A 27,610-nucleotide genomic window follows, 5' to 3' on the forward strand; every position below is an offset into this window, starting at 1 on the left:
GTTATGCAGAACGGACCACAAAATGCAGCAGCGTTATGCAGAAATACCTGCGTTTAATTACATCTGTAGTTACACTGTTAACCTGACCCCTAACCCAACCACTACTTCTAAACATACCCGTACCCCAAATTCAGTAGCAGCAAATGTGAATATTGTGAGAATTTAGCAAAACATGTAATTACACAATGAAGACATTTTAATGCATGTATTTTAATGATAGTACGTAGCAGCCTAGTTAAAGACACCTAATATAAAGTGGGACCTAGTGAAGTTTTAAGCGTCTGAGCTTTACAAGAACACATCTATTAATTTTTGAAGTTACGGAGCTCAAAAGGTGAAGCATGACAGGAATTATGTGGCGACTTTGACAGTCAGGACGACAAACTAACAGCACAACAGAGACGAGACGTGGCTTGTTTTTGCTTGTGAATAAAGCGCTTTATGGAAAGTGATGACAATTTAAAAACAGTGACATGATTTCAGACACTTGTGAACCAGACACGGGTTGCTGGAGTACGACAGGCTTGTAGCAAAACATCTAAAATTAGCAAAGCACGGGACACAGATGGAAAGAAAACCATTCCCAGAGACAAAAGCAAGATACATCATCTGGTTAAGAATTACACAGGAACTGGTCACGCTACTGTCAGATCCCCATTGGATAAAAGGAAAACCACGACACCTGAAAATAGCCGCGTTCCGCCATAACACTGCAATTAACATGGCCGGAAAGATGGCCACCAGATCCCGTTAAGTCCCGCTCCATCTCTTTTCCTGTAAGAACTGGGCCAGAATCAACACACTGCCAGTATGCAATGATACGGTCCATACAAAGCACAAATGATACACTGCAACAAAATAAAAGAATAATAATTTTGATCAGGATTGTTTTCATGACAAATTCTCTCCCAGCTAATGCTGTTAATTATACAGGAGACCTTTTACCTAGGTTCATTAGGAAAATATAAATTTTACATTTTGTCTTTTTAAAAATGAACAAATGCATATATTCAAATCAATAAACTATTATATTTCATATATTATTTTTGTAACATATTTGTTATTAAATTGCACAATTTGTACTATTAACAAGAATTCACATTGATTTGTTGAACACGTGCTAAAACCGGTACTGTCTCTTTAAAACGGCATTTCCGTAAACAGCGCCTTTAAATGAGCACGTTAACTAGAGAGGCTTTATCTCATCTGTGTGATGCATGATCAGAATTAAATGTTTTTTTGTAGTGGTTTTTGTTCAACAACTGACTGTAAAGAACAGAAAAGGTATAAAAAGCGACAAACAAACTCGTATTTGGACACACATTACACGGAACAACTTTACTCTCAACATGCTGTGAAAGGATCTCGCTGCTGAACACATCACCACTAAACTACACATTTACTGGTGAGTGAAATTTACCAGCCAGTTACAGCCAAATATATTAACTTTTCTCACATAGCGTGAAATTTGGTTGCAAATGTGAGTGATTTCCCCTCATCGTTTTAGAGGGTTGCGCACTGAGTGAAAGATCGATCTTGGGATATAAGAATTGATATTGAGATCACTCAAATGAAGATCGTGATTAATCGGAAAAACTATATTTTTACCCACCCCCTACCGATATACAGAACAAGTGGTAAAACGGTACTGTCTCTTTAAGAATAGCGGCAGTTCAATGAGTGTCTCACAGCGTTGTTCGTTGAGTGAATATTAACAAGAGAGGGGTCGAAAGGCTTCTTTACGGCATTCATGTTATGTGTGATTAGAATTTAATGGTAAATGGTCTGCACTTATATAGCGCCTTTTTGAACCTTAGCAGTTACCAAAACGCTTTACACGGCGACCCGTTCACAAAGACCCCCCATTTAGCCTTAACAGACTGTAGGGGCAAGTGCTGTTAGCGAGCACCTATGAAGGCCGGAACGGACAGATAATCGTCACTGGTGTTGGTCATGAGCGGGAATCGAACTTGGGTCGCCAGGTTCGTACACTCCCCCCCCCACACCACACAAAAAAAATGGCAGAGCTGCCATGCAAGGGGCTAGCCTGCCATTGGGAGCAACCTGGGGTTCAGCCCAAGGACACTTCGGCATGTGGAGTCGAAATTCCGGATGGGAATCGAACCACTAACCCTGCGATTAGCAGCCGACCCGCTCTACCACCTGAGCCACAGCCGCCAAGGACGAGTCAAACCAAACTTTTGTGAACGGATCTCTTTGCTGAACTTGTTAATCACTATATTTCTCAAACATGCCAGTAGTTAAATCACAGAAATGTTTAGTTACATAGCGCAAAATTTGGTTGTACAAGCATATAGTAAAAGATCGATCTTGGGATTTTAAGACTCTATATCGGGATTGTTCAAATGGAGATCACACTGCATTGTGAAGTGGTTGGCGATCCCAGCCCTAGTTTGCAGTTACTGCATTTTGCCTTTGTAGAAACGATTTGCATGAACTTTTTTGTTGCCACGCCAACCGTCACTATGGCACTTTATGTCATACGTTGCAAACTTCCATTAAAAATGACAAACTTGCAGTCGCTTCTGCAAATCGCTGTCAATGTGAACGCCTATGCAAGATTATAAGAAGCACGGCATTATAAATCTATTACTATTTTCATACTGTATATATAGTGATAGTGCCTCTGAATGCATGAATCAGACACAGAGATTTTTTCACATATTTAATTACTAAAACGTACCTAAAGGCAGCCATTTAAAGTGTTCACAAGCATTTCTATCTTTCTTCTGAGTGAGTACAATGCCGTGGTAGAAAATTCACATTGGCCTTGCGTGCTAAAAACAACATTACAGACACAAAACATCGAGCAAAAACATTAACACTTGAGGTCCCCTTAAAGTTTGCTTGCATCCAAAAGTGGCTAGTGTAAATGTAGAGAGAAAAATCATCTTTTTTAGACATATTTGATATCATTTGACAACAACATTTGACAAACCAAATAAGCTTCTTCATGAAGGAATTACACATGTTGTACAAATCACAGACACCAAATAGCTACTGTTATAGTGTATGCCGGTTCCAGTGGCATGACGATGTTTTTAGCAGGTGCAAAAGAAATTCGGCTCACATTTAAACAGATACAAAGCCAATGTAAAGTGCACTGCAGCTACAAGAGTGAGGCAAACAAATTAGTCACTGAAAGGCTTCGTTAAACATCATAAACATTGGCGACATTTATTTATACTTAATTTGCGCTGGTTTAAATGGTTAAAAAAACTGCTACAGTTTGAAAATGTCTGTACACTTGCCCTTTGGAAAAGCACAGGTCGACCTATGCAACAAAATGGAAGTCAAATGAAATGGCCATTTTTTTTTTTAAACTTACTGGCATTACAAGTCAAGTACAACAGGTGAAAAGTTGTCCAAAAGCAATGCTGTACAGGTCATTTATAAACTAAAAATGGCTAAGGCTGATTGACAGACTTTTCTGTGTTATCGGTAAGAAAAAAAAATGTGCCCACAAACAAAATAATAAACAAAAACTTAACACGAAAATGGAGTTCCATAACCATCTCTTTGCATAATATCTACATCTCAGCTATGTTAGAACGAAATACTATGTACAACTTATACAGACAAATCATATGGTTGTCATATTTAACTTCATACAGCTCATGGGTCATGATGTAAGTTCAGAGTGGTTAAAGTCCTAGTCTTTGGTGGCATTACTCTGATATCCAATGTAATAGGAATTATATAACACGTCTTGTTACTTGGTCAGCTAGAGAACACTTGACATCTTTAGGATGTTAAATCAAAAATTAAATGAATGTGGCTTCAAGAAAGCATTGCTTTTGAAATGTGGAAATAACTAGGCCTGTGAAAATAGTAAATGAGCCTTTACTAATATATATATATATATATCTCCATACCATATTTGACAACTACACAAAAATGACCAAACATAAGATTAGTAACTCCTTAACTATTTTCATGCTGTAATGAACAAGAATGTGTTGTTTGGCACCAAAATCGGTTTGTTGGTTGGTTTAATCTCATGAAGAAACGTCCAGATCACAATTTACCACAACCAAAATAAATGATACTTTCCTTCAAGAAATTGCTTAAGATTTTTTTTGCATTGTGGCATTATTTTAATGTCAATTAAGCATATTTCCCCCCCTAATTCTCACTACTGTAATTCAGTAATTAAAACCATCCTGTGCGGACACAATGAAAAAATGAATAAAAATAATAATAATTTTATATGCCCCCCGCCCCCCATTAACCTCCCAAATTCATTTGGGAGGTTAATGGGGGGCATATAAAACCAAACGTAAAGGGGTTTTGTTCGAGTTCCCTTCTCCTGACCTAAGACTGAGGAGGACGTAATAATTGGGGGCTTGTCCGGGACCTCCCCAACCCTAGACTGGGGTGGGATGTAACAATATATATCTATATGTATATATACACACATGGTAATTATATACTTATTTTACATTTTGGATGGAAAATCTGACTGTTTCTTTACCATTTTCATGAGATTCACCCAGTTATATTTCAAAACCAACATCATGTCTTTAAACGTATAATCGTTTGGCCATTGAAGGCAAATACATATTTCTAAAACGGTTGTTTATGCAATTCTTCAGCTGATTTTAGGGTCTAAAGATATCTAGAAGATATCTTTTGCTGCAGTTGATTTTGAGAATATTTTGTATAATTTATAAACAAAATGTCTACACCAAGTTTTGTGGATTTAGCTTTTCCTCATTTCCAAAATTTAGTTTGAAATTCAACTAATTTGTGGACTGTCTAAAAGTACAATATCTACAATGAAAAAAGCAACAACAACAAAAACTACATGAATACAAACAGTCACAAATGGACTCAAATTCAAGGTTCTTCTTCAGGCCCAACGTCGATGCATTTCTGCTTTTCCATTAGCTATAATGTTCCAGGGAGACCACAATGGTGCTAACTGTAATTTAAATGAAATTGATCCAGCTTCTGTGGAAAATTGTCGGCCTACATACTGTATTTGCAATGAAATGGGACATTGATGCTGTGCAAAATTGCTCCCCACAACAAAGAGCCATCCAAATGTCCACGCTTTCTTCATCTTGTCTGTTTGTACGCTACAGAAGTGTCCAATGGTGTGACACGTGCCTTCATTAATTAATTTCACTTCCATGAAGTCGTCTTCATATATACACACACTGCACCGTGTCTAAGTCTTTGGATTCTCTGGGACGTCCGGTGAGCATTTGTTGTATTTTTTTCATACAAACTAAAACATTTTCCTTCGTCATGTTTATAGACTTCAAACAAAGTTGTTAGTAGTTAAGACTGGGTTAAAATCTGTTCACTTTTAAAGTAAAATAACGTTAAGATAGGCTTGTTCCTTTGAACGACCAAAAAGTAGTCGCAACACAGCATATTCTTTAGAGTATCTAAGACATCTAAACAACATTAAAACCATTTAAATTCACCCAATTAGCCAAAGTGTGCAAGATATTAGGACCTATTTTTAAAAATGCAGTATTCAAAACAGATAATCTGAAAATATTCAGATGAATGGTAAATTTATCTAGTTTTAAGGATGTTTAGATATTTTCACTGGAAAACAAGACACAGATGCCCGCCAAGAATACAACTCTTGCAATGTTTTTGCATCACATTATGTGGCAACAGAATTTCCCAGCATGGCCCGTGGTGTTCAGAAAAAGATAACGTCTTCCTTGGCGGCTTCATCGCTCACAGTGTACGGTAGAGTGTGCTGGGACGTCTGGTTCTGAGGTTTAAGAACTGCGGGTGCAAGGCTGGACTGCGCGTCCATATATGTGTCTGGAGGGTTGAGGGATTCTGTAGGGCGAACAAACAAAACAACAGGGCTGTCAGCTGGGCCAAATCACTGTTTAAACAGCGGGGTAAGACTGGTTCAGGCTCGGCCAGGAATGTCAGGTGGGGCTGTTTGTTTTACCTGAGTGTGTATTTTGTGGTTGGGGGGGCTGCTGGTGGGGGCTGATGGGCCGGCGTGCTTTGAGATTTCCTTCGGAATCCCTTGTTGACAGCTTGATGGGCAGCATGTGCTTCATGTCAATGGAGGCTGTAAAACAGGGAAGATTTTAAGAACCATCTAATTGACTTTCAAACAATCCTGTGGTTCAAAGGCAGGCTAAGGCATTGCAAGGTGGTTGCTAGTCAAAAGAGCTCACCCCTAGAGAATTTTCGGAACTATCCCTCTAACATTGACACTTGTGTGTGCAGTACTTACCTAAACTGTCGGTGCGGTGTGAACTTTTGCCTTTTCCACTCTTTTCTCTGCCCTTGCTAAGGGCGGCAAGTTTGGTCGGGATCTGCTGCTGGACTCCACCCTGTTTGTGCAGCTGGTTGGTGGTGCTGATGAGGTGGATGGGGACCTCCGTCTTCACCGGTAGGGCGTTGCAAGAGCTCTCACGGCGTGAGTGGACTTCAGGACGCTCCGGGTAATCGGCGGGGGATGCAGAGAGAGTGGCCCGTAGCAGCGACTTTTGAGGGAGCGTTTGGTCCCTTGCACCGCCAAGCAACAGCTCGCCATTGAAGCTAGTGGAAAGTGAAAGCTAAAAAAATAAAGAATGCAAATGTTTAATAAGCTTAAACTCCAGAAGTTTCACACAGAGGTGTTAACATTTAAACTCTCTTGCATTAGTGCATGGATCAACTATAAAACTTCTGTACAGTCCATGCACAGCAAAGTTAGATTTTTCATTTACAAGAAGCACATTTTTGTGTAAATAGTTCGCAAAACCATTCTTGAAATCCAAGAAAGCTGAACTATACAAGAAAGGACTCATTTAAGCATAAGGTTAAGATTATTAATGATAGTTATTCAGCTGGCTACCCACCCACCTTTTAATCCAATGGGACATAGTGTAAACTATTTGGAGGGACAGTTCACTTTGGGGCACCTTAAAAGGTAACATACTTTGCTCAAGGGCCCAACAGTTTTTAATCCAATTCCTAGGATGCACCTACAACTACACCTCAAATCTAGGCTGCCAAATCATTAACTGGGAGGCTACCAACACCTTCATAATGTGAATATGGAACAATCATGTTACTGTCCTTCACATCAACTTTAAGGTGTGGAGAACATTGTACTGAAACTAACGCCACCTCCTGATTATGTTCATCATGTTCCCGCAAGTCACAATTCCACTCTCCATTTTACACAATTTAACAAAAGGCGGCCTTGACAAGTACACTGTAATGCACAATTCAAACCTAGCCATGTGTTGTCTAAGACAACAATCACCCAATGTGATATTCTTATTTAGTTAGTGATATTGCAAAACTATTTATTTTCAAAATCGACTAGTCAGCGGGCCTCCTGAGCAACTAGTCGACAAATTAGTCTCAAGGAAGCCCTGTAAAATTAGGCTTTTTTCAGGTTCACCCGATCCCAAACAGATGCACGCTTAAGATTAAATTCTTGCTTCAAAAACTGTTTAATGGAGTGCAACAGGACGAGATGCATTTGTATAAGTTGACGCACCATTTTAAAAACGCAAATGGAGACACCAAAAAAAGAAGTGCAACACGTGAAGCAGTTGCCAGAGACAATCGTCTGCATGTGTCTGTTGCCATATAAATTTAAAGACAACATTTTTGAGAGTTTTTTTGCTGTGAAAACCATCGAACAGCGAATGCACAGAACACTGTTTGCATGCTAATTAAAGAACCGCCACTAAAATTTAAAAACTAAAAAAAGAACAATACATAAAAAAGAAACAAATCTAGTTAACCTCACTGGTCCACTAGTCAGTTGTTTGACTAGTCAACCATCATGACCTGTTCCTAGTAGGCAACAGCTTTTCCTATGGAGATGTTCCTTTGGAAGCCTCAATCATTTAGCTTCCATTAAGATGTTGGAAAAGGATGACATCCTCCAACTTGCCCAGGGCAATATCGGCTTGAACCAGTGCATAAAATGGCCTTTGTGGAACACAAGTAGTTTTCTCAAACGGTGGAATCCCAGCACAGATGCTCCATTGTTCTTACTCCTTAAGGTGCCTTCAGTAAATTTAAGGTTTCCAGAGCGTAACATATGAGGGGTGTGCAAGGTTTTAGGCACAAAGTCTTGACTGACATCACATAAACAATTAGGATTGGCCACATTCCAGCACTGGTATTAATGAAAGGGTGCTGGCAGGTAATTACACGTTGTGGTTTCCCCATCCCAAGGCTTCCCTGGATACAACTCAAGCAAATATTCATTTGGAGCTTTTCGCCTGTACATGGGCTGGTTGGAAGGGGTTTGCTTCTGAAAATATGACTCTTAAATCATGGTGCTAAATACCCGTTTCTGAAGGGTTGTTTTGCTTTTTAACCCAAGAAACTGGAGCACTAAAATGAAGCAAAATGAGTAGAGGCACCACAAAAACAGACTCAGTGGAGACAAGAAGTTGAACCGCAGTGGTGTGAACATAAATCTTGCAAGAGCAAAATACATTTAAGTAAATAGTACAATTTTATAAGGACCCATTTTAATTCCATCACAAACGATAAGTGGTGTCCAAAATGTTTTGTGATTTGACCCCTCAAACCACAATCAGAGGTAGTCGAAACCGCATGTGACCACATAGCATTTGAAGTGTAAATGCTAATCGGCCTGATAGGTCCTGGACAAAATCAAAGGGACACCTACTTGCCTGTCAATCATCTACTGCACTAAAACAAGGGTTTAAATGTTTAAAAATGGCAGCCAAGTAAATAGGTTTGTAAATTTGTAAAAATCCAAATACACATCGTAAGACTTTCTGGTATTCCAGGATTGTTTGATATCAACAAACAAATACAGAAATTACACAAATGACGCATATCCCTTGAAATGAAACGTTTGTGCCAAAATGTAGAATTTACTTTATGCGATTGGATGACCCAAGATAAATGTTAGTATCAGGTGCAAAAAGGGCCTATGAGCTTGTGAGTGAGCGATACTTAGAAAGCAGTGGAAAAAGAAACTCTAAAACATGAAAGAGGATATGACTAAGGCCATAACAAAAGCACATGTCTCAGTCAGGTCACACAACTGCAATATATCAATATAATGGACAATAAATCATTCAGAGCGGAACGTTGAAACTCTTAAACAAAAGACGAATGGCCCAATTAGGAAACCATAAAATGGTTAAAACAACAAACATAGCCCTGAGTGCCATTTGGAATTATGCTAATATGCTTATTTCACTTGACTTACAACTAGGGGAAAAACATTATGATTTTGCAGGCCATAACCTCTGAAGATAAACGTTCTCAAGTGCTCATTTCGAGACAAAGCTTCCAAGAGGTCAGAACGTCATAAATGAACCAAAAAAAAGAGCTAGTGGGCTCATTGAAAATCAACCCTTCTGAAAATATAATAGAACCATTTTGGAAATGTCTTTTCATTATGCAAATCCTCATTGTGTTTGTTAATTAAACTCAACTACAAACTAGTAAACAGAGTTTATTTAGACATGGTCTTGTGTCCCCAGCACCCTTGGCAGGCGGTTACTATGCACCATTCGCTGCACTAGACTGCGATAAGCAGAGATCACGAGAAATCTGACAAGGCTGGGCATGACTGGACATGCCTCAAACTACTCGTATACATACAATGAAAAAGGGCAACAAACTGTAAGGGGGTTATTTGAGCCATTGAATAGTCAGAGAATGTTTTAGGGCGCTCACACAATGGAGAAACTCTGGAGGAGCGTTTGAAATCAAACGGGAAGACACCAAACAGGATGTCTGAAAACAAAACTGACCCACCTTTCTGAAATTGTCATTGTTCGAATGATGCCAATGCAAAAGGGCGTTGCAGCTAAATTTAAAGTTTTTGCAACTCCGACAGAATGTAACTTCTGCAAACCCTTGAATTGGTCTTCAATGCCCTTGCAACACACAAACAATTTGTTCGTTCTCTCAATAAGCTTAAACTATAGAAGGCCCTTAAACTTTTCTGATGGTAAAACCAGATGAGATTAGCTTGACTTGGCTGTTCTCTGACCCTTGAAGTCTTTTTCCAAGTCATCATTTAATGCCAACCCTTTACAACACGATTAAACTCAAGTCTCACACACAAGTTTTAAAACATTAAACATTTATGTTCATCAGCAACCAACAAACGAGTTGTTGCTATTCAATTCAGCCCATGAACTTTACGTGCACAATCCTCAATACAATTTGAAGATGTCTAATCGCAACACTAATCGATCCAAGCTTCATTTACATTTATGCATTTGGCCGACGCTTTTATCCAAAGTGACTTACAGTGCCCTTATTACAGGGACAATCCCCCCGGAGCAACCTGGAGATAAGTGCCTTACTAAGTAAGTGCCAAACACCTTAACTCTAGACAGGCCCGCTGGGCATTATTTTTCACACGTTTTCTTTTTGTCCTCTCATATCGCCCGGGCTCATGGTCTTGAGGTTTCGAGATTGAGACCTCCACCATCCCACTGGTTACCATTCTACCACTCGAGTGGTGGGCATAGTATCCTGGGAGGTGGAGGCTAAAGTCTGTACTGCGCTACAAAACACTGCACCCCCACTACGTGCCCAGCAGTTCAGTTATTTGTTCTGTGATCAGTTTGGGCACACGTCCAACAATGGGGTCACTCATCCAACATTGCTTCTCATCCAGGGGCGACTCACACCCAGCCATCGCTTGTGTGGGACATATGCTAGTTCGTATCCACTTGCCCATTTGCGTGAATATTAAGCCCTCCTGTAATCCCCCAGCCAGGCTCCTCCAACTGCTGTCTGTCCCTTCGAGACCCTGGTCGAACATAGCCATGGATTTTGTAACTTGTCTCGCCCAACCCATGGGAACACAGTCGTTTTGACAGTAGTGGACCCTCCCCAAAATGACCCACAGCAAGTGAGACAGCGGTAGCAGTCATAAACCATGTTTTACACATTCATGGCCTTCTGGTTGATGTGGTTTCTGACTGAATCCCCCAATTTGTGTCATGCTTTTTGCGGAATTCTGTTGACAGCTGGGGACTATGGGGAGTTTGTTCTCTGGGTTCCACCCCCAGACAAATGGGCAAGCGGAGCAGGTAAATCAGGAACTGGAGAAAACCCTGCCCTGTGTGGCCTCCCGTAATCCTTCTTGTTGGAGCGATCATTTAGTATGGGTCGAGTATGCCCACAACTCCTTGGAGTCATCGTCTAAGGGGTTACCACACCAGCAAGGTAATTCTGGGGCTCCGGTGAGTTTGCCGGTTTATTCTGTGCGTTTTGTTACTTTCTCTCCCTCATGTCTCGCAGGCGCTGCTGGCATGCAATGATCAGTGTTTCCATGGGAACATTGATTGTTCCTAGGAGAACGCTGATAATGCCACTAATTAGCATGCTATCAGCACCTGGTTCTCCACTGATTCATAACCTACTTAAGCCATTCATGTTCTCAGTATCTTTGGTAGATTGTTGTTTGATATGAAGTACTTACCTCACTCTCTCTGCCTAGTTGGTCCTGTCCCGTGTACCTGTTTGGTTGCTTATCTCTATCCTCGTGTCGGGACTGTGGTTGCCTTCCAGTTTGCTGTACGCTTGTTCTTTGCACTCACAAGTCTTCAACGGAGGATTCCTCGTCTCTGCCCACATGTCGGGAGAGTGATTGTCTTCCAGTCTACTGGGTGCTGTTCTCTGCACTTCACTGCGCTTCAACGGAGGATTCCTACAAATCTGCTCCTGACTTCCACAACGCACACACTCGCATATGAACACACTATTTACGGATTTGCCCACTGCGTAGCCATGGCGCGCATGCATCCACAAACTTCTTCCTGCTACTGCAGTCGGTGCCTGGACCCTCAGTCTTCACCAGGACAGTTGAAGAGAATATTTATTGTTAATAAATCCTTTGAACTGTTCCTCTGCTATTGCGTAACTTTGTCTTGCTCTCGCTCCCTGACATTATATAAGGAGGTTTGTGTTGGCACATATGAGAAAAGCCAATACGTCTCCAATGATGGATACTGTTCAAAATCATATGCCGAACATGCCAGGAGACAGTCACACTGCTTGCAAATAATGAAAAAATTATGAATACCAATTAAAGTGTCAATTAATTTATAAATGTTTCACAGGAATAGGTGCCCATTTAAAGTCTCTCTGAAAGAGTCATATTTCCTACCAAAATGAAAAGAAACAATAAGTTATTATAAAAAGTATAAAGAAAAATGAAGCCTGTTTTTAGGGTAATTAAGAGTTTTTGCTTGGTGACATTATTTTCATGACAATCGGAAAATAAATGACCAGCATAAAATAAATTCAGTACAACATATTACCAAGATGTGTACTTAAATAGCACCTTAAAAATGTACAATTATGAACAATAGTACAATTTCAATCGTATTTCCCCCCACACATTACACTAATAAGAATGAGATTTCATCACATTACATAATAAGAACTGGGGTGAAAATGAGCTTGTCATGAGCATAATGTAACAAATTATTTTATAATTATCTTTAATTATTTTAGCTTTCACAATAACATTTCACTTAATGGCTCTTAAATAGCCTTCGTTTTCAATTGAAGCCTTTTATTTTATTATTATAATAAATTATAATATTGTTTAATAATTTTTTATTATTTATTATTATTTACTTTTATAATTTTCAATTATTTACTTTTATACATTTCAATTATTTTAGCCTTCACAGTGCCATTTAAAAAAAATATATTAATGGCCCTAAAATAGCCTTCATTTTCAATTAAAGCCTTTTAATATCTCCATCCATCCATCCATCCATCTATCTTCAACCACTTATCCGAAGTCGGGTTGCGGGGGCAGCTGCTCCAGCAGGGGGCCCCAAACTTCCCTATCCCGAGCCACATTAACCAGCTCTGACTGGGGGACCCCTGAGGCGTTCCCAGGCCAGTGTGGAGATGTAATCTCTCCACCCAGTCCTGGGTCTTCCCCGAGGCCTCCTCCCAGCTGGACGTGCCTGAAACACCTTCCTAGGGAGGCGGCCAGGGGGCATCCTTACCAGATGCCCAAACCATCTCAACTGACTCCTTTCGACGCAAAGGAGCAGCGGCTCAACTCCGAGCTCCTCACGGATGACTGAGCTCCTCACCCTATCTCTAAGGGAGAAGCCCGCCACCCTTCTAAGGAAGCCCATTTCGGCTGCTTGTACTCGTGACCTAGTTCTTTCGGTCATGACCCAGCCTTCATGACCATAGGTGAGGGTAGGAACAAAAATTGACCGGTAGATCGAGAGCTTTGCCTTTCGGCTCAGCTCTCTTTTCGTGACAACAGTGCGATAGAGTGAGTGCAATACCGCCCCCGCTGCCCCGATTCTCCAGCCAACCTCCCGCTCCATTGTCCCCTCACTCGTGAACAAGACCCCGAGGTACTTGAACTCCTTCACTTGGGGCAAAACCTCATTCCCTACCTGGAGTACGCTCTCCATCGGTTTCCTGCTGAGAACCATGGCCTCAGATTTAGAGGTGCTAATCCTGCCTAGTTGGTCCTGCCTTTTAATATCTAATTATAATAAATTATAATATTGATTTTTGTATTTTTAATTATTATTATTTAATTGTATTATTATTTACTTTTATTAATTTCTATTATTTAAGCTTTTAATATAAATTGAATATAATTCTTGTGATATAAGGGGGAAATATGACCCAGATATTCTTGATATATATATATCATATTTTTTATTCAGTCTTAAAGTCTATCTAAAAACTGAGCTAAACTGAGGGATGCTGTTTATTTAAAAACGTTCTCGACCTATCAGCTCAATCTTTCTCACTCATGAAGAGACACCGTTTCAGTATTTCTGAGAACTTGCAGGCCAGGTCAGATGATCAAACAATATGTGTCTTTGTAATACTTTGTTTACATAGAGAGTGGCTCTTCTGTGTTTGAGCTGGTTGACTGTTCAAACAACATTTGTCTGAGGGTTTTTTCCCCCAGAGAGCTATCAGAGTAATCTGGCAAACTCATCGGCAAACAGGTAGAGCAGGGTGGCAGGTGACTTTGCAAGGCTTTAGCAGGAAGTGGAGCGGCTTCTATGTTACTTCACAATGCCACATTGTTCTGCTCGACTGTACTGATACAGCAGAGCGGAAAGAGAGTGTGGGAAAAGACAAATGTGCTCTCATCTGGCACACCTACACATGAAATTATAAAGATAACGTGAGATTTAATGGACCAGAAAGGTGACATCATACTTATTTCAAGTATGCCAGCTCCCATTACATTAAATGGTATAATTATGTTAATTGTGGCCAATAAATTATTTGCATTGGAGGTTTAACTCATTGCATTTTGCTGTGGTGGTCAAAGCTATACACTAGTGTCACTCACTCTCATGTTCATTGGGGTGATTTTTAATCATCCATAAAACAACTTTAGAGTTTTTTTTTTGTCTTTAGCTTGTGATCATTCAAAAGAAACACATTTTTATACTAAAAATAACATGGAGACAGAAAGTCAGTGTTGCTTTAGCTTGTTAAATCATCATGAAGTGAGGAACAAGGACACTAAAAAGGCCCGAGTATAGAGCCATGTGGCACACCCTCACCTGTCCAGCTTCCTGTGCATACAGCAATGCCGTGTTCGGTACTGTATTATGCTTTTTCAACTTTCTCTGCTGCTCGAGTCGTTCCTTCTCTTTCTCAACGGTTCGCGTCGACTCTCTCAGCCTCTCCAGGTCCTGCTGGTACGTCTGTCTTTGCCTCTCCAGTTCCTGTCTCTCCTCGGCCAGTCGCGCCTCCATTCGCCGGCACTCCTCCTCCCTCTCCATCAGCCGCTGATCGGCCGCTTCGGCCTGCCGTCGCTGCTTCTCACGTTCTCGTTCCCACCGTGCCTGCTCCTGCCGGTGCTGACTCTGCAGCCGCTGGAAGTTGGCCAGCTCCTCACGGTGCTTCTCCAGGTTGCGCTGTTTCTCCTGCTCCAGGAGCACGTCAGTGCAGCGGTTCCGGCTGCCAGGCCGCTCCCGCTCAGCTGTGAGGAGCGATGCCCGCTGGAGCTCGATGTGGCTGTCCTGCTGAGCGATGATGGCCTGAAGGAGACAAAGGGGAAAGAAAAAAGGACTTGTTTGGATATGTACCAAGAAGCCCTTAACAGCTAAGTCTTAGCAGCTGAGAAGTGTCAAGCATTCTGCTTGTTCTTGTTTTTGCCAATGACATGATTTGTGCACTGTATTACAAGTCACTTTGGTAAGAAAGTGTGTAAAGAATGAACCTTTCAAGTAAACAGGAAGACAGTAAGGAAGGGAGGAATGAAGGAAAGAACAAATTAATGCATAAACGACAAAGAACAAACAAAAGAACAAATTAATGGATAAAAGTAAAAGAAAAGAAAATGAAAGCACAAAAAGAACAAACAAACAGAAAATTAACAAAAGAGCGAAAGAAAAAAAATCTATGCACAAATGAAAGACAAGAGCAAAATACAGAAAAATATTAGAATGAAAAACAAGAACAAACAAACAGAAGACCGAAAACAAACAAAATAAATAACAAAAGCGCAAATAAAAAGACAAAGATAGAAAATGAACAAAAACAAACAAAAATGAAAGACAGAGAACAAAAGAATAAGAAAACAAGAACAACCAGAACACAGAAAGTCAGAAAAAGAACAAAAAACAAGACCGAACAAAAGAAAATATGCGAACGAACAACAGACTGAAAGAACAAAAAGACAAGAACAAACGGAAGACAGAAAAACGAAAAATAAAAAAAAACAACAGTGAATGAAAGAAATGACAAATGCATGAATGAAAGAAGATAAAAGAACAAACAAACTAACAATTGTAAAACAAAATAAACAAGATCGAACAATCGAAATAAATGCACAAATGAAAGATGGACAAAAAGAACAAAATACGAAAAACAAAAACACACAAACTGAAGACAGAAAACAAAAAGTACAAGAGCGAAACAAAGAAATAAAAAATTAAAAGACAAACAGGAAGAACAAAAAACAAACAAAAAGAACAAACAGAACACAAAGACAGAAAACTAACAAAAGGACAAGACCGAACGAACGAAATAAATAAAAAATGCACAAATGAAAGACAGACAGAAAGAACAAAAGACAAAAGTGTGAATGAGAGACCGAAAGAACAAACGAAAGACAGAGAACAAAAGACCTTATGAATGAGCAAACGAAACTGCAAACAAACTCCAGCACGAATAAAAGAATCAATGAAGAAACAAACAAAAACCCAAAACATCTGTCTGAAAAGCACGGTGTTGACAAATTTCAACCGCTAACATCACACAAATAGTGACCGGTGCCTCAAGGGTCAATTTCTAAAGACATTTCCCTTCTTGAGTGTATCTTGGCATGATTATTGGGTGCATTTCCTGTGAATCTCTGGTGATGATGTTATAAGTGACACATGAGTGTGGTCGTTCTGTTTCACCTGTAAACTGTACAGCCTCTGTGACAGCAGCAGCACTCGCTCATAGAACTGGTAAAACAGGAACACAAAAGGACAGTGCCGGGATTAATCAAATCTTCATATTTAATGCCACATGCCAGCCACATGAGTTAAACTGCATTAACAGCCAATTAGGTGCGGTGACCACAAGGGCTATGATTTAAAAAAATGCATTGGGTGTGTACGAAAGAATGTAGGTACGTTTTTCTCACGGGAAACAATTAAACATAACCAAGCTAGCAACAATGCCAACATTTCTAATACGATGAGCTTTCTTACCGCTGATTCTGAGAATTTAGAGGCGGAGGAATGTTTGTTCAAGCAAGGTGAGGAGGCCTCATCCTGAGAAAGACAGACAGATAATCTACACTGTATAATCAATTTGACAGTGACACATTGTGTGAAAAATGAATACAGAACTGAATCATCTGATGTTGCTTTTATTGTTTAGTATCATATTTCTGTTGTGTGTAGGGGAAATGGGAGAAGGATGTGGATACTCCATTAGAGTCTATGCATGTGTATGACCCCGTTTACACCTGGTATATCATGGTCAGGCTAGACACGTCGCTGTTTACACCTTGTTCTCTTAAATGCATCTCCTGTGACCACGTGTGTTCGGAATTCAGGGAGAGGATCTCGGTTTTATGAGCACATACATCAATCACTGGTAGTGTGTTACTGCATGACATTAAAGCGCAACAGTCCTAAAAGCACAGTGCGCAGTTTCTTCCAGATGAACCAGAAATTTTATCCAAGCACAAACGCAACATTTCGAGTACAATTCTCCATTATTTTAGTGGATAATCTGTATTAAAAGGAGCTTCAGATGTTCGTGCTTCTCATCTGTGTTGATATCGTACACACTGATGTGAAGTTCTCGTGTTTGTGTTTGCATCCGCTTTTTACATTTTTCCGATCGGATGGTTAATTCCATTTTAAGCCGTTTGTAACTGGCAAAGTTTACACTCTGTTTTAGCGCGGTCGCTGATTGACTGGTGAGAGTGGCGCTTCACTGCTGTATGGGATGCATACAGGACGGATAGTTTACACATCATATGCAATGCGTTCACATTCGTTTTTGACTACCTCTGTATGTGGTTTTTGTGATCTGATCATAAAACGTTTTAGATCCCAATTAGACCTGTATTTAGCGCTGACCACATGTGATCATATCACCCGAAACGCATCTTAATACCAGGGGTAATCGGGGTCTATATCGGTGTTCTCGCTCACCAACTCATCCTGATCCTGACAAGCGTACACCTCTTTGAGTTGTGGGTCTGAACTCGCCCGCTGACTTCTTTCTCTGGACCGGCCCGCTGCACCGGAAAGCTTCTTCTTCACACTGCCATCTTTGATGAATAATAGACACATATTTATGCTAAGTATATACTGTGGTGGTGATGGGATGGATAGTATGGACAGCAAATTAAAAATCTAATCTAATGAAGGGGAAAGTCAAAAAACGAAAACTAATTAAATCCTCACTAATTCATCATATATAACAAAAGGCATATTAATAAATAAATGTGGCTCTTACGCTTGGGCAGGACGGTCGAAATGCTGTCATAGCCACCGAAGGTGTCCGCTCTGCGTGGAAGCATTCCCGATCCGGGACTCTCGTTCCCCTCGGTCTGTGGAACTGATTCCTTCACACCAGATGCCAGGAGAATCTGAAGGTTCTCCACTATAGAGACACAGAGATATATGGAACAACACTGATTTGCTACCAAAAATGGAGGGGCTGGGGGGCATTGCCAGACCAACACCAAAATACGTGTAAATTTAAGGTTGGCCAACTCAAGCTAAAATACCAAGGAGAAACACCCATGGTCCGACAAGAGATACAGTACAACAAAGATCACATCCTACTACCGTCTCTGCACCAAGTGCAAGAGTTCAACTAGAAACCAATGCTAAAAGAAGTCATTTAATAACTAAAGACACTAAATTGAATCAGATTTTGATGGACTTTGACTGCTAGTGGTGGAAATGGTAAAAAGGTATGTTAAATTGTCTTATCAGGCTTCAAACAACTTCAACAGGCCCTGTTACAATGGGTTATGCCCCGACATGTTACCTTCAGTGATGACTCCTTTGAGCACCTGCTCCCCCTTCTGTAGGTCAGAGGCGTCACCACACAGCAGCAGACGGGAGTGAGAGCTGCCATCTTCCAGACCGGCCACAGATTCAGCCAGCTCCACAAACAACTGCTGCTTCTCTGTGAGACTCTGAGCGATCTGAGCATCCTTCAACATTAGACGCTCTGGAAAGGAAATGAAAATAAACAACAACAGTAATCTAGACATATAGAAGCAAGAAACCAAGTAACACCCTGCAACAATACAAGGAAAAAGATGAAAAGATCAACACATATTTTGTTGACAGACAAAAGACACACTCGGTATGAAAACGCAAGTGCGCCCTCTAGTGATTCAAGATCCTCCCAAGCTTGAAAGTAAAACTGTATCAGTGTGAAATACTTTAAAAGAACATCCAGCAACCAGTTTCAGATCAGCAGAAACTCAAAACTGGCATGACTTAATAATTGGCATAGTAACATCATAACTGAGGTACTTTTAAAGAAACATGAGGGGCTTTACCTTGAAACTCTCGAAATCTGGCGACCCTGGCCTCCTCTTCTTCACTAAACAATCTCTCCTCTGTATTCGGAGAGCTGACAGAAGAAAGCAAGAGTGGAAGAATGATTAAAAAGGTGAACTATAATAACCCTGACATGAACAATAGTTTAACACACATGTACCTCTCCACAGCCTGACGGATTTGTGCGATCCAGGTGTTGCGGTCTTCTTTTGAAGCGGTGTGGATTTCGTACATCTCAGGTTCATTAGAGGAGGCGCAGATGAGGAACATGGCCCGTTCTTCATGCGCCACCTCACGAATAATCAACTTCTGAAGCGAAATCACAGATGGCTTATTGTCCTAACGAAAAACAAACAAACATAAAAAACAACACAGACGTGTCTGTTAAGAACGGTTTTCACTTTCACAGCAGAACCGTCCTGTATAAAATCGCCTGTTCTGCACAGACATGGAAAACGTCCTCACCACAGTTGAGAAAACGTATCTCTGATCCTTTTCTTGCAACAACACGAGAACATCGGTAAGCAGTAGAGCTAGAATATCTGTAACGAAAGCAAGAGTCCGATAAATAGATAGTGCACATAGTTTACATTATATAACAGACACTATGCCATTATATACAGGACAAACAGATGGAATAATTACCTTTGAGTCGACCAGAGGCAGCTTTCCAGTTGACCGTGCCCTCGTACAAGAGCCTGCGTCGACCCTTCGATATGTCCTCCTTACGAAACTCACGGCCATCCTTGATCTTTCCCAGGGACTTGGGCTCCATCTTGGAGGCGATCTCTCTGAGCCGCACTTCCTTCTCATATAAATTGACCTGGGCGTCCACCTGTACGATGGTATCCTTGATCAGACAGAGAGCCCGTGCCAAGCCTTCATGCTCTTCTGTTCCAGCTGGAATGGTACAAGGCGAAAGTTAGAGACATCGATTTTCGAAGTAAGCAATAGCAATAGTGAAGCTTGCCCTTTTAGAGACCTCCGAGAACAATTTAGGCTGTTGACAAACCTTCTGTGTTGAGTAGGATTCGCTCCAGTAGTACAGGATACTTGGTGATTCGCTGTGTCACCAGCAAGATGCACTCTGGAACCCCTAACCGCCGTACAATTGATGAATTATTTATTTTCTAAAAGAAAAAAAAAAAAGCGAAAGCAATAATTCAAAACCTAACAGAACTGAAGTTGGTTAAAGCAACATTCAAGTGTATAAGGTCTGTCAGGAGGTGCTTTATGTACCCTCATGAGGTTCTGGAACTTCTTGTTGCTCTGCAGTTGTTCTTTGTAATAGTTCACCGCTTCAGTGTGCCGACTGCAGAAATCCCCATAGCTCTCCTTCATCCGATCTCCAAGCTCTCCAGAAAACTAAACAATTCAGGCGAATAAAGAAATTAAACACTAATTCGCCATAAACAGTATTTGTGCAAGTTAATCAAAGAAGACTTAAGGAAAGCAGAACACAAAATCACCATGAACATCAATAAAGCAGCCTCTTTAAATTAAGGTGATGTAACATTTACATTGCAGGAAGTGATGAGCGGGAGATAGTGTGAAGTAGGAAATGTAGGACAGGAGGTCTAAATGTGAAGCAGAAGCTTTAGGGCAGAAAGCATCACAACAGGAAGTGTAAAACAGGAAATGTGAAGCAGAAAATGTCAGAAAGGAAGTCTAACAATAGGAAGTATGAAGAACAAAATGTAGGGCAGGAAGTCCAACAACAGTACATTTTAAGCAGAAGGTTAAGGGCAGAAAGCATAACAACAGGAAGTGATGTAAAACAGGAAATGTGAAGCAGGAAGTTTAAGGCAGGAAGTGTGCAACAGAAAATGTGAAGCAGGAAACATCGGAAAGGAAGTCAAACAATAGGAAGTATGAAGAACAACAAAGTGTAGGGCAGGAAGTCCAGCAAGAGTAAATGTTAAGCAGAAGGTTAAAGGCAGAAAGCATAACAACAGTAAGGTGCGGCACATCCGAGTGCACCATCGGTCTGTACGCAGATGATGTAATTCTGACCCTTTCAGATGTAAAAACATCCCTTTCACCCCTTCTTAATCTGATAGATGGCTTTGGGCGACTCTCTGGGTTTACGATAAACTGGGAGAAATCTGTTTTTATGCCTCTGTCTAGCAGTCTTGACTCTAGTTTTCTTCTCAATCTGCCCTTCAGAGTCTCTCATGACCACTTTTCCTACCTGGGGATTAACATCCCCAGAAATCCAAAACTTCTCTTTAAACTTAATTATATGGATCTGTTTGGCAGGCTCAAGGGTATGATAGATAAGTGGACACTTCTCCCCCTCTCATTGGTTGGCCGTGTCAACATTGTTAAAATGGTTGTGCTCCCTAAATTTACGTATCTATTTCAGAATGTGCCCATCTTCCTCACCTCTTCCTTTTTCAAGACGTTAGACTCTATTATCATGCCCTTCATCTGGGCCTCCAAGCCCCCCCCGTATTTCAAAGGCCCACTTACAGAAGCCCACTGAGGTGGGTGGTTTAGGCCTGCCTGTTTTTCGACATTACTACTGGGCCTGCAACGCCAGAGCATGGGTTTTCTGGAATCTGTCCACGGCTGGGGGTGCAGAGATGGGTGGACCCTGCCCTAGATGGCCTGAGATTGAGCTTAGTAATGCTGTGTCACTTACTGGTGCCTCCTTGTCAGCCATTCTATTCTCAAAACCTGATATTAAAATTAAATCGCTACACAATCATTTTTTACTTTACAACTCGATTAAAATTTTAAAGCAAATCAAGGTAATTCTTAAACTCCCAGATAATTCAATTCATGTCCCCATATGTCAGAACCCCTGTTTCAAGCCTGGTTTGATGGATGCTGTCTTTACGCAATGGTCAGATAAAGGTTTAACTACTATCAGGGATCTTTATGTTGATAATTTCTTTGCATCTTTTGCCCAGCTCCAGGCTAAGTTCAAACTTCATGCTAACCAATTTTTTCGTTATCTACAAATTAGGAATTTTGTCAAGCATACTTTTTCGGGTCTACATGTGTTTTGTGGATCTGGAGAAGGCGTATGTATAGAATCAATTCCATGCCACATATATTTGCAAAAATATAAAGTATTGCAAAATAAAATAAAGTTTTGCAAAACAAAAAAAGTATTGAGCAAACAAACAAAAAAAATTTTAAAACAAAAATTAAGTATCACAAACGTAAAATAAAGTATCGAGAGAAAAAAAGAAAGTTTTGCAAACAAAAATAAAGAATTGCAAAATATAAATAAAATATAGCAAAAATCAAGATGTAATTAATTGCAAAAATCAATGACTGTTGTAAAATAATCTAAAGATCTTTTATCCTTTTTTATCTCTGCAACAGATTTTTAGGCAGCAATGATTTTGCCACACATCTTTTTCTTTGCAACGCTCCTTTTAATCTGCATTTCCATCACGTGTGAGCTCGTGATACCGTTTTCTGCCTTCTTGCGCTTCACTTTATGGCACTGTTTTGACGTGGGGGTGGAGTCAGGGGATTGGGGCGTGTACAACGGGCTCAGTGATGCCTCTCTGGAAGTTACGTCATTAGCTTGAGACACGGATCAAACATCATGGCTGAGCACAGGCATGCAGGTGGATCTCAGGTATATAAAGTTGATTGTTTAAGGAAACTCATTTTAAAATATTCAATGGGTATACCCGTCAAGTCAATTTTTAAGACAACGGTTTAATTTTGAAGAAAATGCCTGTACTTTTTGTCAAATTGACAGAGACGTTCTGATCATCTTTTTTCTCGTTTTTCTTCAAATACTTTTTGGGAAAATATGTCTTATTGGTTGGAATCAAAGATTCACTCACTGCCCACTTTTGCTAGGAAACATGTTATGTTTGGAGTGCTGTTGGACGAGAAAAGAAATGAATTTCTTATTAATGTAATGTTGATACTGGGCACATTTTTCATTCATAAGTCCAAATGTATGAAGACGAAACCTTATTTTTCTGTATTTAAAAGAGACTTGATTTGTAATTTCTTTCCAGCGTTGGAATGTATGAAAAGTAAAAAGGCCCAGAAATTGGCTGGAATAATAAGAGACCTTGAGCTCTTAAAAGAGGAATAAAGAGACCCCTCTGTATTTGTATTTTTTATTTTATACATTTAATTTATTTTATTTTAACTGATATGTGCCTTGCTTAATACTCATTTACCTGAACTTACCAATGCCATTGTAGATGTACTTTCTGTTTTTTGTTCTGTTCTTGGTGTTCAATAAAAAAAAAAAAATTGTTTCCTTTTATTTAATTAGCATTAAATGTGCTTTAACAGCGTTTGCTTCAGATAAAGAAGTTAGAGATCAGTTAAAGTGGTGGATTTATTAGCCATACTCGCTAACATAGCCAGCAGCTGCAGTTTATTCTCTCTCAAATGATTGGACTATTGATTGATTCTTATGTTTACTTTATAGATTATAATTGTCTATACCATAGTATGTTGTCTTCTAAAAAAATGTAAACTCCATATTTAAAAATATATAAATAGATGTTATATTATCACTGTTAAAGGAGACAATAAATAGATTACAAATAAGCATCCCAGGAAACGATCTACAAACAAGAAAAGAACATCACTTATAATGTTAATTGTGCAAAAGCAAAACAAATTTAACAGATTGATTCTTAAGAGTAGGTGCTGATAACCTGGTTATATCCTGCTGAGTATACTCGAGGCAGAGAAACAGCAAGAGAAAGCTGTTGTTGTTGTTGTTGCTGCTGACCCTGAGCTGCCTGAATATGACCGAAGCTTTGAGTCAGAACACTAATAAGATTCGTCACGACATCTGGATATTCTCTCTGCTAAATGTGACATTGCAAATCATTACATGAGATGACCTAGATACACGTACATTTACTGTGAGCATTGTAAGAACTTAAGTAGCTTGTGAACAGGTTCGTTGAGCAATGGAGGAGTCAGGAGACAGCGAAGCAGGTTTGAAATCAGCACTTTAATTTCTTTCACGAACATAAGACGGTCACCGCCGTAGAAATGTGAACATAAACAAAACAATATCACACTCAGTCTGTGGAGCTTTCTGGATCCACACTCTCTCCCTCTCGACACTTGGCGTCCCTTTAAATGTCTCTCTCCGTATCACTACAATAAGACACAGGTGTTAGAGATAATTACAAACCAGGTGACAAGCCTTACCGCTCTCTCTCTCCCGCAGACCGACACACGACCACGCCCCCATGCCACATAGCTGTATAACGCAGGGTTAAGAATATAGGGGATGTGAACATTTTATATTTCAAAACTTTATTTTTAAAGACAGAACACATGCACGTTTGTTACGATCGTTTAACTTTTTATTTGTAATCTATTTACTGTCTCCTTCAACAGTGATAATGTTACATCTAAATATGGAGTTTACATTTTTTTAGAAGACAACATACTATGGTATAGACAATTATAATCTATAAAATAAACATAAGAATCAATCAATAGTCCAATCAATTGAGAGAGAATAAACTGCAGATGCTGGCTATGTTAGCGAGTATGGCTAATAAATCCACCGCTTTAACTGATCTCTAACTTCTTTATCTGAAGCAAACGCTGTTAAAACACATTTAATGCTAATTAAATAAAAGGAAACAATCAACTTTATATACCTGAGATCCACCTGCATGCCTGTGCTCAGCCATGATGTTTGATCCGTGTCTCAAGCTAATGACGTAACTTCCAGAGAGGCATCACTGAGCCCGTTGTACACGCCCCAATCCCCTGACTCCACCCCCACGTCAAAACAGTGCCATAAAATGAAACGCAGAGAAAAGTGAAGCGCAAAGGCAAAACGGTATCACGAGCTCACACGTGATGGAAATGCAGATTAAAAGGAGCGTTGCAAAGAAAAAGATGTGTGGCAAAATCATTGCTGCCTAAAAATCTGTTGCAGAGATAAAAAAGGATAAAAGATCTTTAGATTATTTTACAACAGTCATTGATTTTTGCAATTAATTACATCTTGATTTTTGCTATATTTTATTTATATTTTGCAATTCTTTATTTTTGTTTGCAAAACTTTCTTTTTTTCTCTCGATACTTTATTTTACGTTTGTGATACTTAATTTTTGTTTTAAAATTTTTTTTTTTTGTTTGCTCAATACTTTTTTTGTTTTGCAAAACTTTATTTTATTTTGCAATACTTTATATTTTTGCAAATATATGTGGCATGGAATTGATCCCATACGTATGACCTAGCATACTTTTTCCGGTCTACATGTGTTTTGTGGATCTGGAGAAGGCGTATGACCGGGTCCCCCGGGAGATACTGTGGGAGGTGCTGCGGGAGTACGGGGTGGGGGGATCCCTTCTTAGGGCGATCCAATCCCTGTACGTCCAAAGCGAGAGCAGTGTCCGGGTCCTCGGCACGAAGTCGAGTTCATTCCATGTGGGGGTTGGTCTCCGCCAAGGCTGCGCTTTGTCACCAATCCTGTTTGTGATATTCATGGACAGGATATCAAGGCGTAGTCGGGGTGGGGAAGGTGTGCGGTTCGGTGGGCTGGGGATCTCATCGCTGCTTTTTGCAGATGATGTTGTCTTCATGTCATCATCGGTCCGTGACCTTCAGCTCTCACTGGATCGCTTGGCAGTCGAGTGTGAAGCAGCTGGGATGAGGATTAGCACCTCTAAATCTGAGGCCATGGTTCTCAGCAGGAAACCGATGGAGTGCGTACTCCAGGTAGGGAAGGAGGTTTTGCCCCAAGTGAAGGAGTTCAAGTACCTCGGGGTCTTGTTCACGAGTGAGGGGACAATGGAGCGGGAGGTTGGCCGGAGAATCGGGGCAGCGGGGGCGGTATTGCACTCGCTCTTTCGCACCGTTGTCACGAAAAGAGAGCTGAGCCGAAAGGCAAAGCTCTCGATCTACCGGTCAATTTTTGTTCCTACCCTCACCTATGGTCATGAAGGTTGGGTCATGACCGAAAGAACTAGGTCAGCGAGTACAAGCAGCCGAAATGGGCTTCCTCAGAAGGGTGGCGGGCTTCTCCCTTAGAGATAGGGTGAGGAGCTCAGTCATCCGTGAGGAGCTCGGAGTAGAGCCGCTGCTCCTTTGCGTTGAAAGGAGTCAGTTGAGGTGGTTTGGGCATCTGGTAAGGATGCCCCCTGGCCGCCTCCCTAGGGAGGTGTTTCGGGCATGTCCAGCTGGGAGGAGGCCTCGGGGAAGACCCAGGACTAGGTGGAGAGATTACATCTCCACACTGGCCTGGGAACGCCTCGGGGTCCCCCAGTCAGAGTTGGTTAATGTGGCTCGGGATAGGGAAGTTTGGGGCCCCCTGCTGGAGCAGCTGCCCCCGCGACCCGACTTCGGATAAGCGGTTGAAGATGGATGGATACTTTTTCGCTCCTAGATGTGACCCTCATGCAACATTCCTTTTTTGATATTATGACTAGCCCTCCCACCTCCAAGCATTTGATTTCTCGGTTTGTTAATATCTTTGTTGTGGCAACCCCCTCTCTTCATATTAAAGAGGCGTGGATCAAGGACACGGGCGAAGTCATATCTGACGAGCTATGGGCGAAAGGGTTAAACAGGATAAAAACATGCTCTATTAATGCTCGACTTCAGCTTATTCAGTTCAAAGTAGTTCATAGGTTGCACTATTCCAAGACTAGACTGAACAAATTATTTCCGGCTGTCTCCCCCACTTGTGATAAATGTAAATCAATTAATGGAACTCTTGGGCATCTTTTCTGGTCCTGCTCTAAGCTCACAAAATTCTGGGTTGACATTTTCAGTTTGTACAGTGCTGTGTACAATAGACAACTGGTTCCTGACTGTCTCTTAGTAATACTGGGCTGCTCCGAAGGTTCTTTGGCTCTACCATCCGTTTTACAACAAGCCCTCATGTTTGGTATGGTCATTGCAAAACGGGTTATCCTAAAGGAGTGGAAGTCAGCTTCCTCTCCTTGCTTCAAGAGATGGCTTAATGATATGGTTTCCTGTTTATACCTTGAAGAAATTCGGTTCTCTATGTCTAATTCTCAAGATAAGTTTAAGAGGATCTGGGGCCCTTTCATAGAATACATCAGGAAGGATAGAACTCAAACTGGGACCTAAATGCAATGCACTTTTTATTTTATTTAATTTTTTTTAATTTTTGGGTAGTTATCTTTACTGAGACTGCCACTCCCCTCCGGCTCAGGCCTCCTTGACTCAATTTGTGTGAGTGGACTTTTTGTGATATCTATTCATTGTACTGACACATATATTTATACTTGTTTCTTTCTATAGAATGTGTAAGTGCTGGCTGTTTGTGTTTTTTTTTTTTTTTCTTGTTCGTTTTTGTTCTGTTGTTTTTTTTGTGCCTTAATTATCAGATTTTTACTGCCTTTCTTTTTGTTTGTATTATGTGCACCTGTGTATAGAGTAAAAAATCTTTATAAATAAAATTTACAAAAAAAAAAAGAAAGCATAACAACAGGAAATGTGAAGCAGGAAATGTCAGAAAGGAAGTCTAACAATAGGAAGTATGAAGAACGAAATTTAGGGCAGGAAGTCAAACAACAGTAAATTTTAAGCAGAAGGTTAAGGGCGGAATGCATAACAACAGGAAGTGATGTAAAACAGGAAATGTGAAGCAGGAAACATCAGA

At 40.4% G+C, this 27,610-nt stretch overlaps 1 protein-coding gene across 2 annotated transcripts in view; it reads right to left on the bottom strand.

Moving 5' to 3' along the window:
• Positions 1-2,683: 2,683 nt before the first annotated feature.
• The window catches only part of LOC127639834 (rho guanine nucleotide exchange factor 18-like), a 55,995-nt gene continuing 31,068 nt past the window's right edge, over positions 2,684-27,610 (bottom strand). For both annotated transcript variants that reach the window (XM_052122096.1, XM_052122095.1), the window contains 15 exons: positions 20,250-20,375; positions 20,023-20,140; positions 19,656-19,910; positions 19,476-19,552; positions 19,171-19,349; positions 19,010-19,083; positions 18,487-18,672; positions 17,947-18,093; positions 17,640-17,758; positions 16,683-16,745; positions 16,386-16,433; positions 14,538-15,017; positions 6,242-6,566; positions 5,948-6,073; positions 2,684-5,829 (listed from right to left, as the gene is read on the bottom strand). In XM_052122096.1, the coding sequence (XP_051978056.1) occupies positions 5,684-5,829; positions 5,948-6,073; positions 6,242-6,566; positions 14,538-15,017; positions 16,386-16,433; positions 16,683-16,745; positions 17,640-17,758; positions 17,947-18,093; positions 18,487-18,672; positions 19,010-19,083; positions 19,171-19,349; positions 19,476-19,552; positions 19,656-19,910; positions 20,023-20,140; positions 20,250-20,375 (2,469 nt within the window). In that variant the 3' untranslated portion in view covers positions 2,684-5,683. The remainder of the gene's footprint in view (positions 5,830-5,947; positions 6,074-6,241; positions 6,567-14,537; positions 15,018-16,385; positions 16,434-16,682; positions 16,746-17,639; positions 17,759-17,946; positions 18,094-18,486; positions 18,673-19,009; positions 19,084-19,170; positions 19,350-19,475; positions 19,553-19,655; positions 19,911-20,022; positions 20,141-20,249; positions 20,376-27,610) is intronic.

Source organism: Xyrauchen texanus, chromosome 48 (assembly GCF_025860055.1).
Source record: "Xyrauchen texanus isolate HMW12.3.18 chromosome 48, RBS_HiC_50CHRs, whole genome shotgun sequence".
In the NCBI taxonomy this organism is placed as follows: domain Eukaryota; kingdom Metazoa; phylum Chordata; class Actinopteri; order Cypriniformes; family Catostomidae; genus Xyrauchen; species Xyrauchen texanus.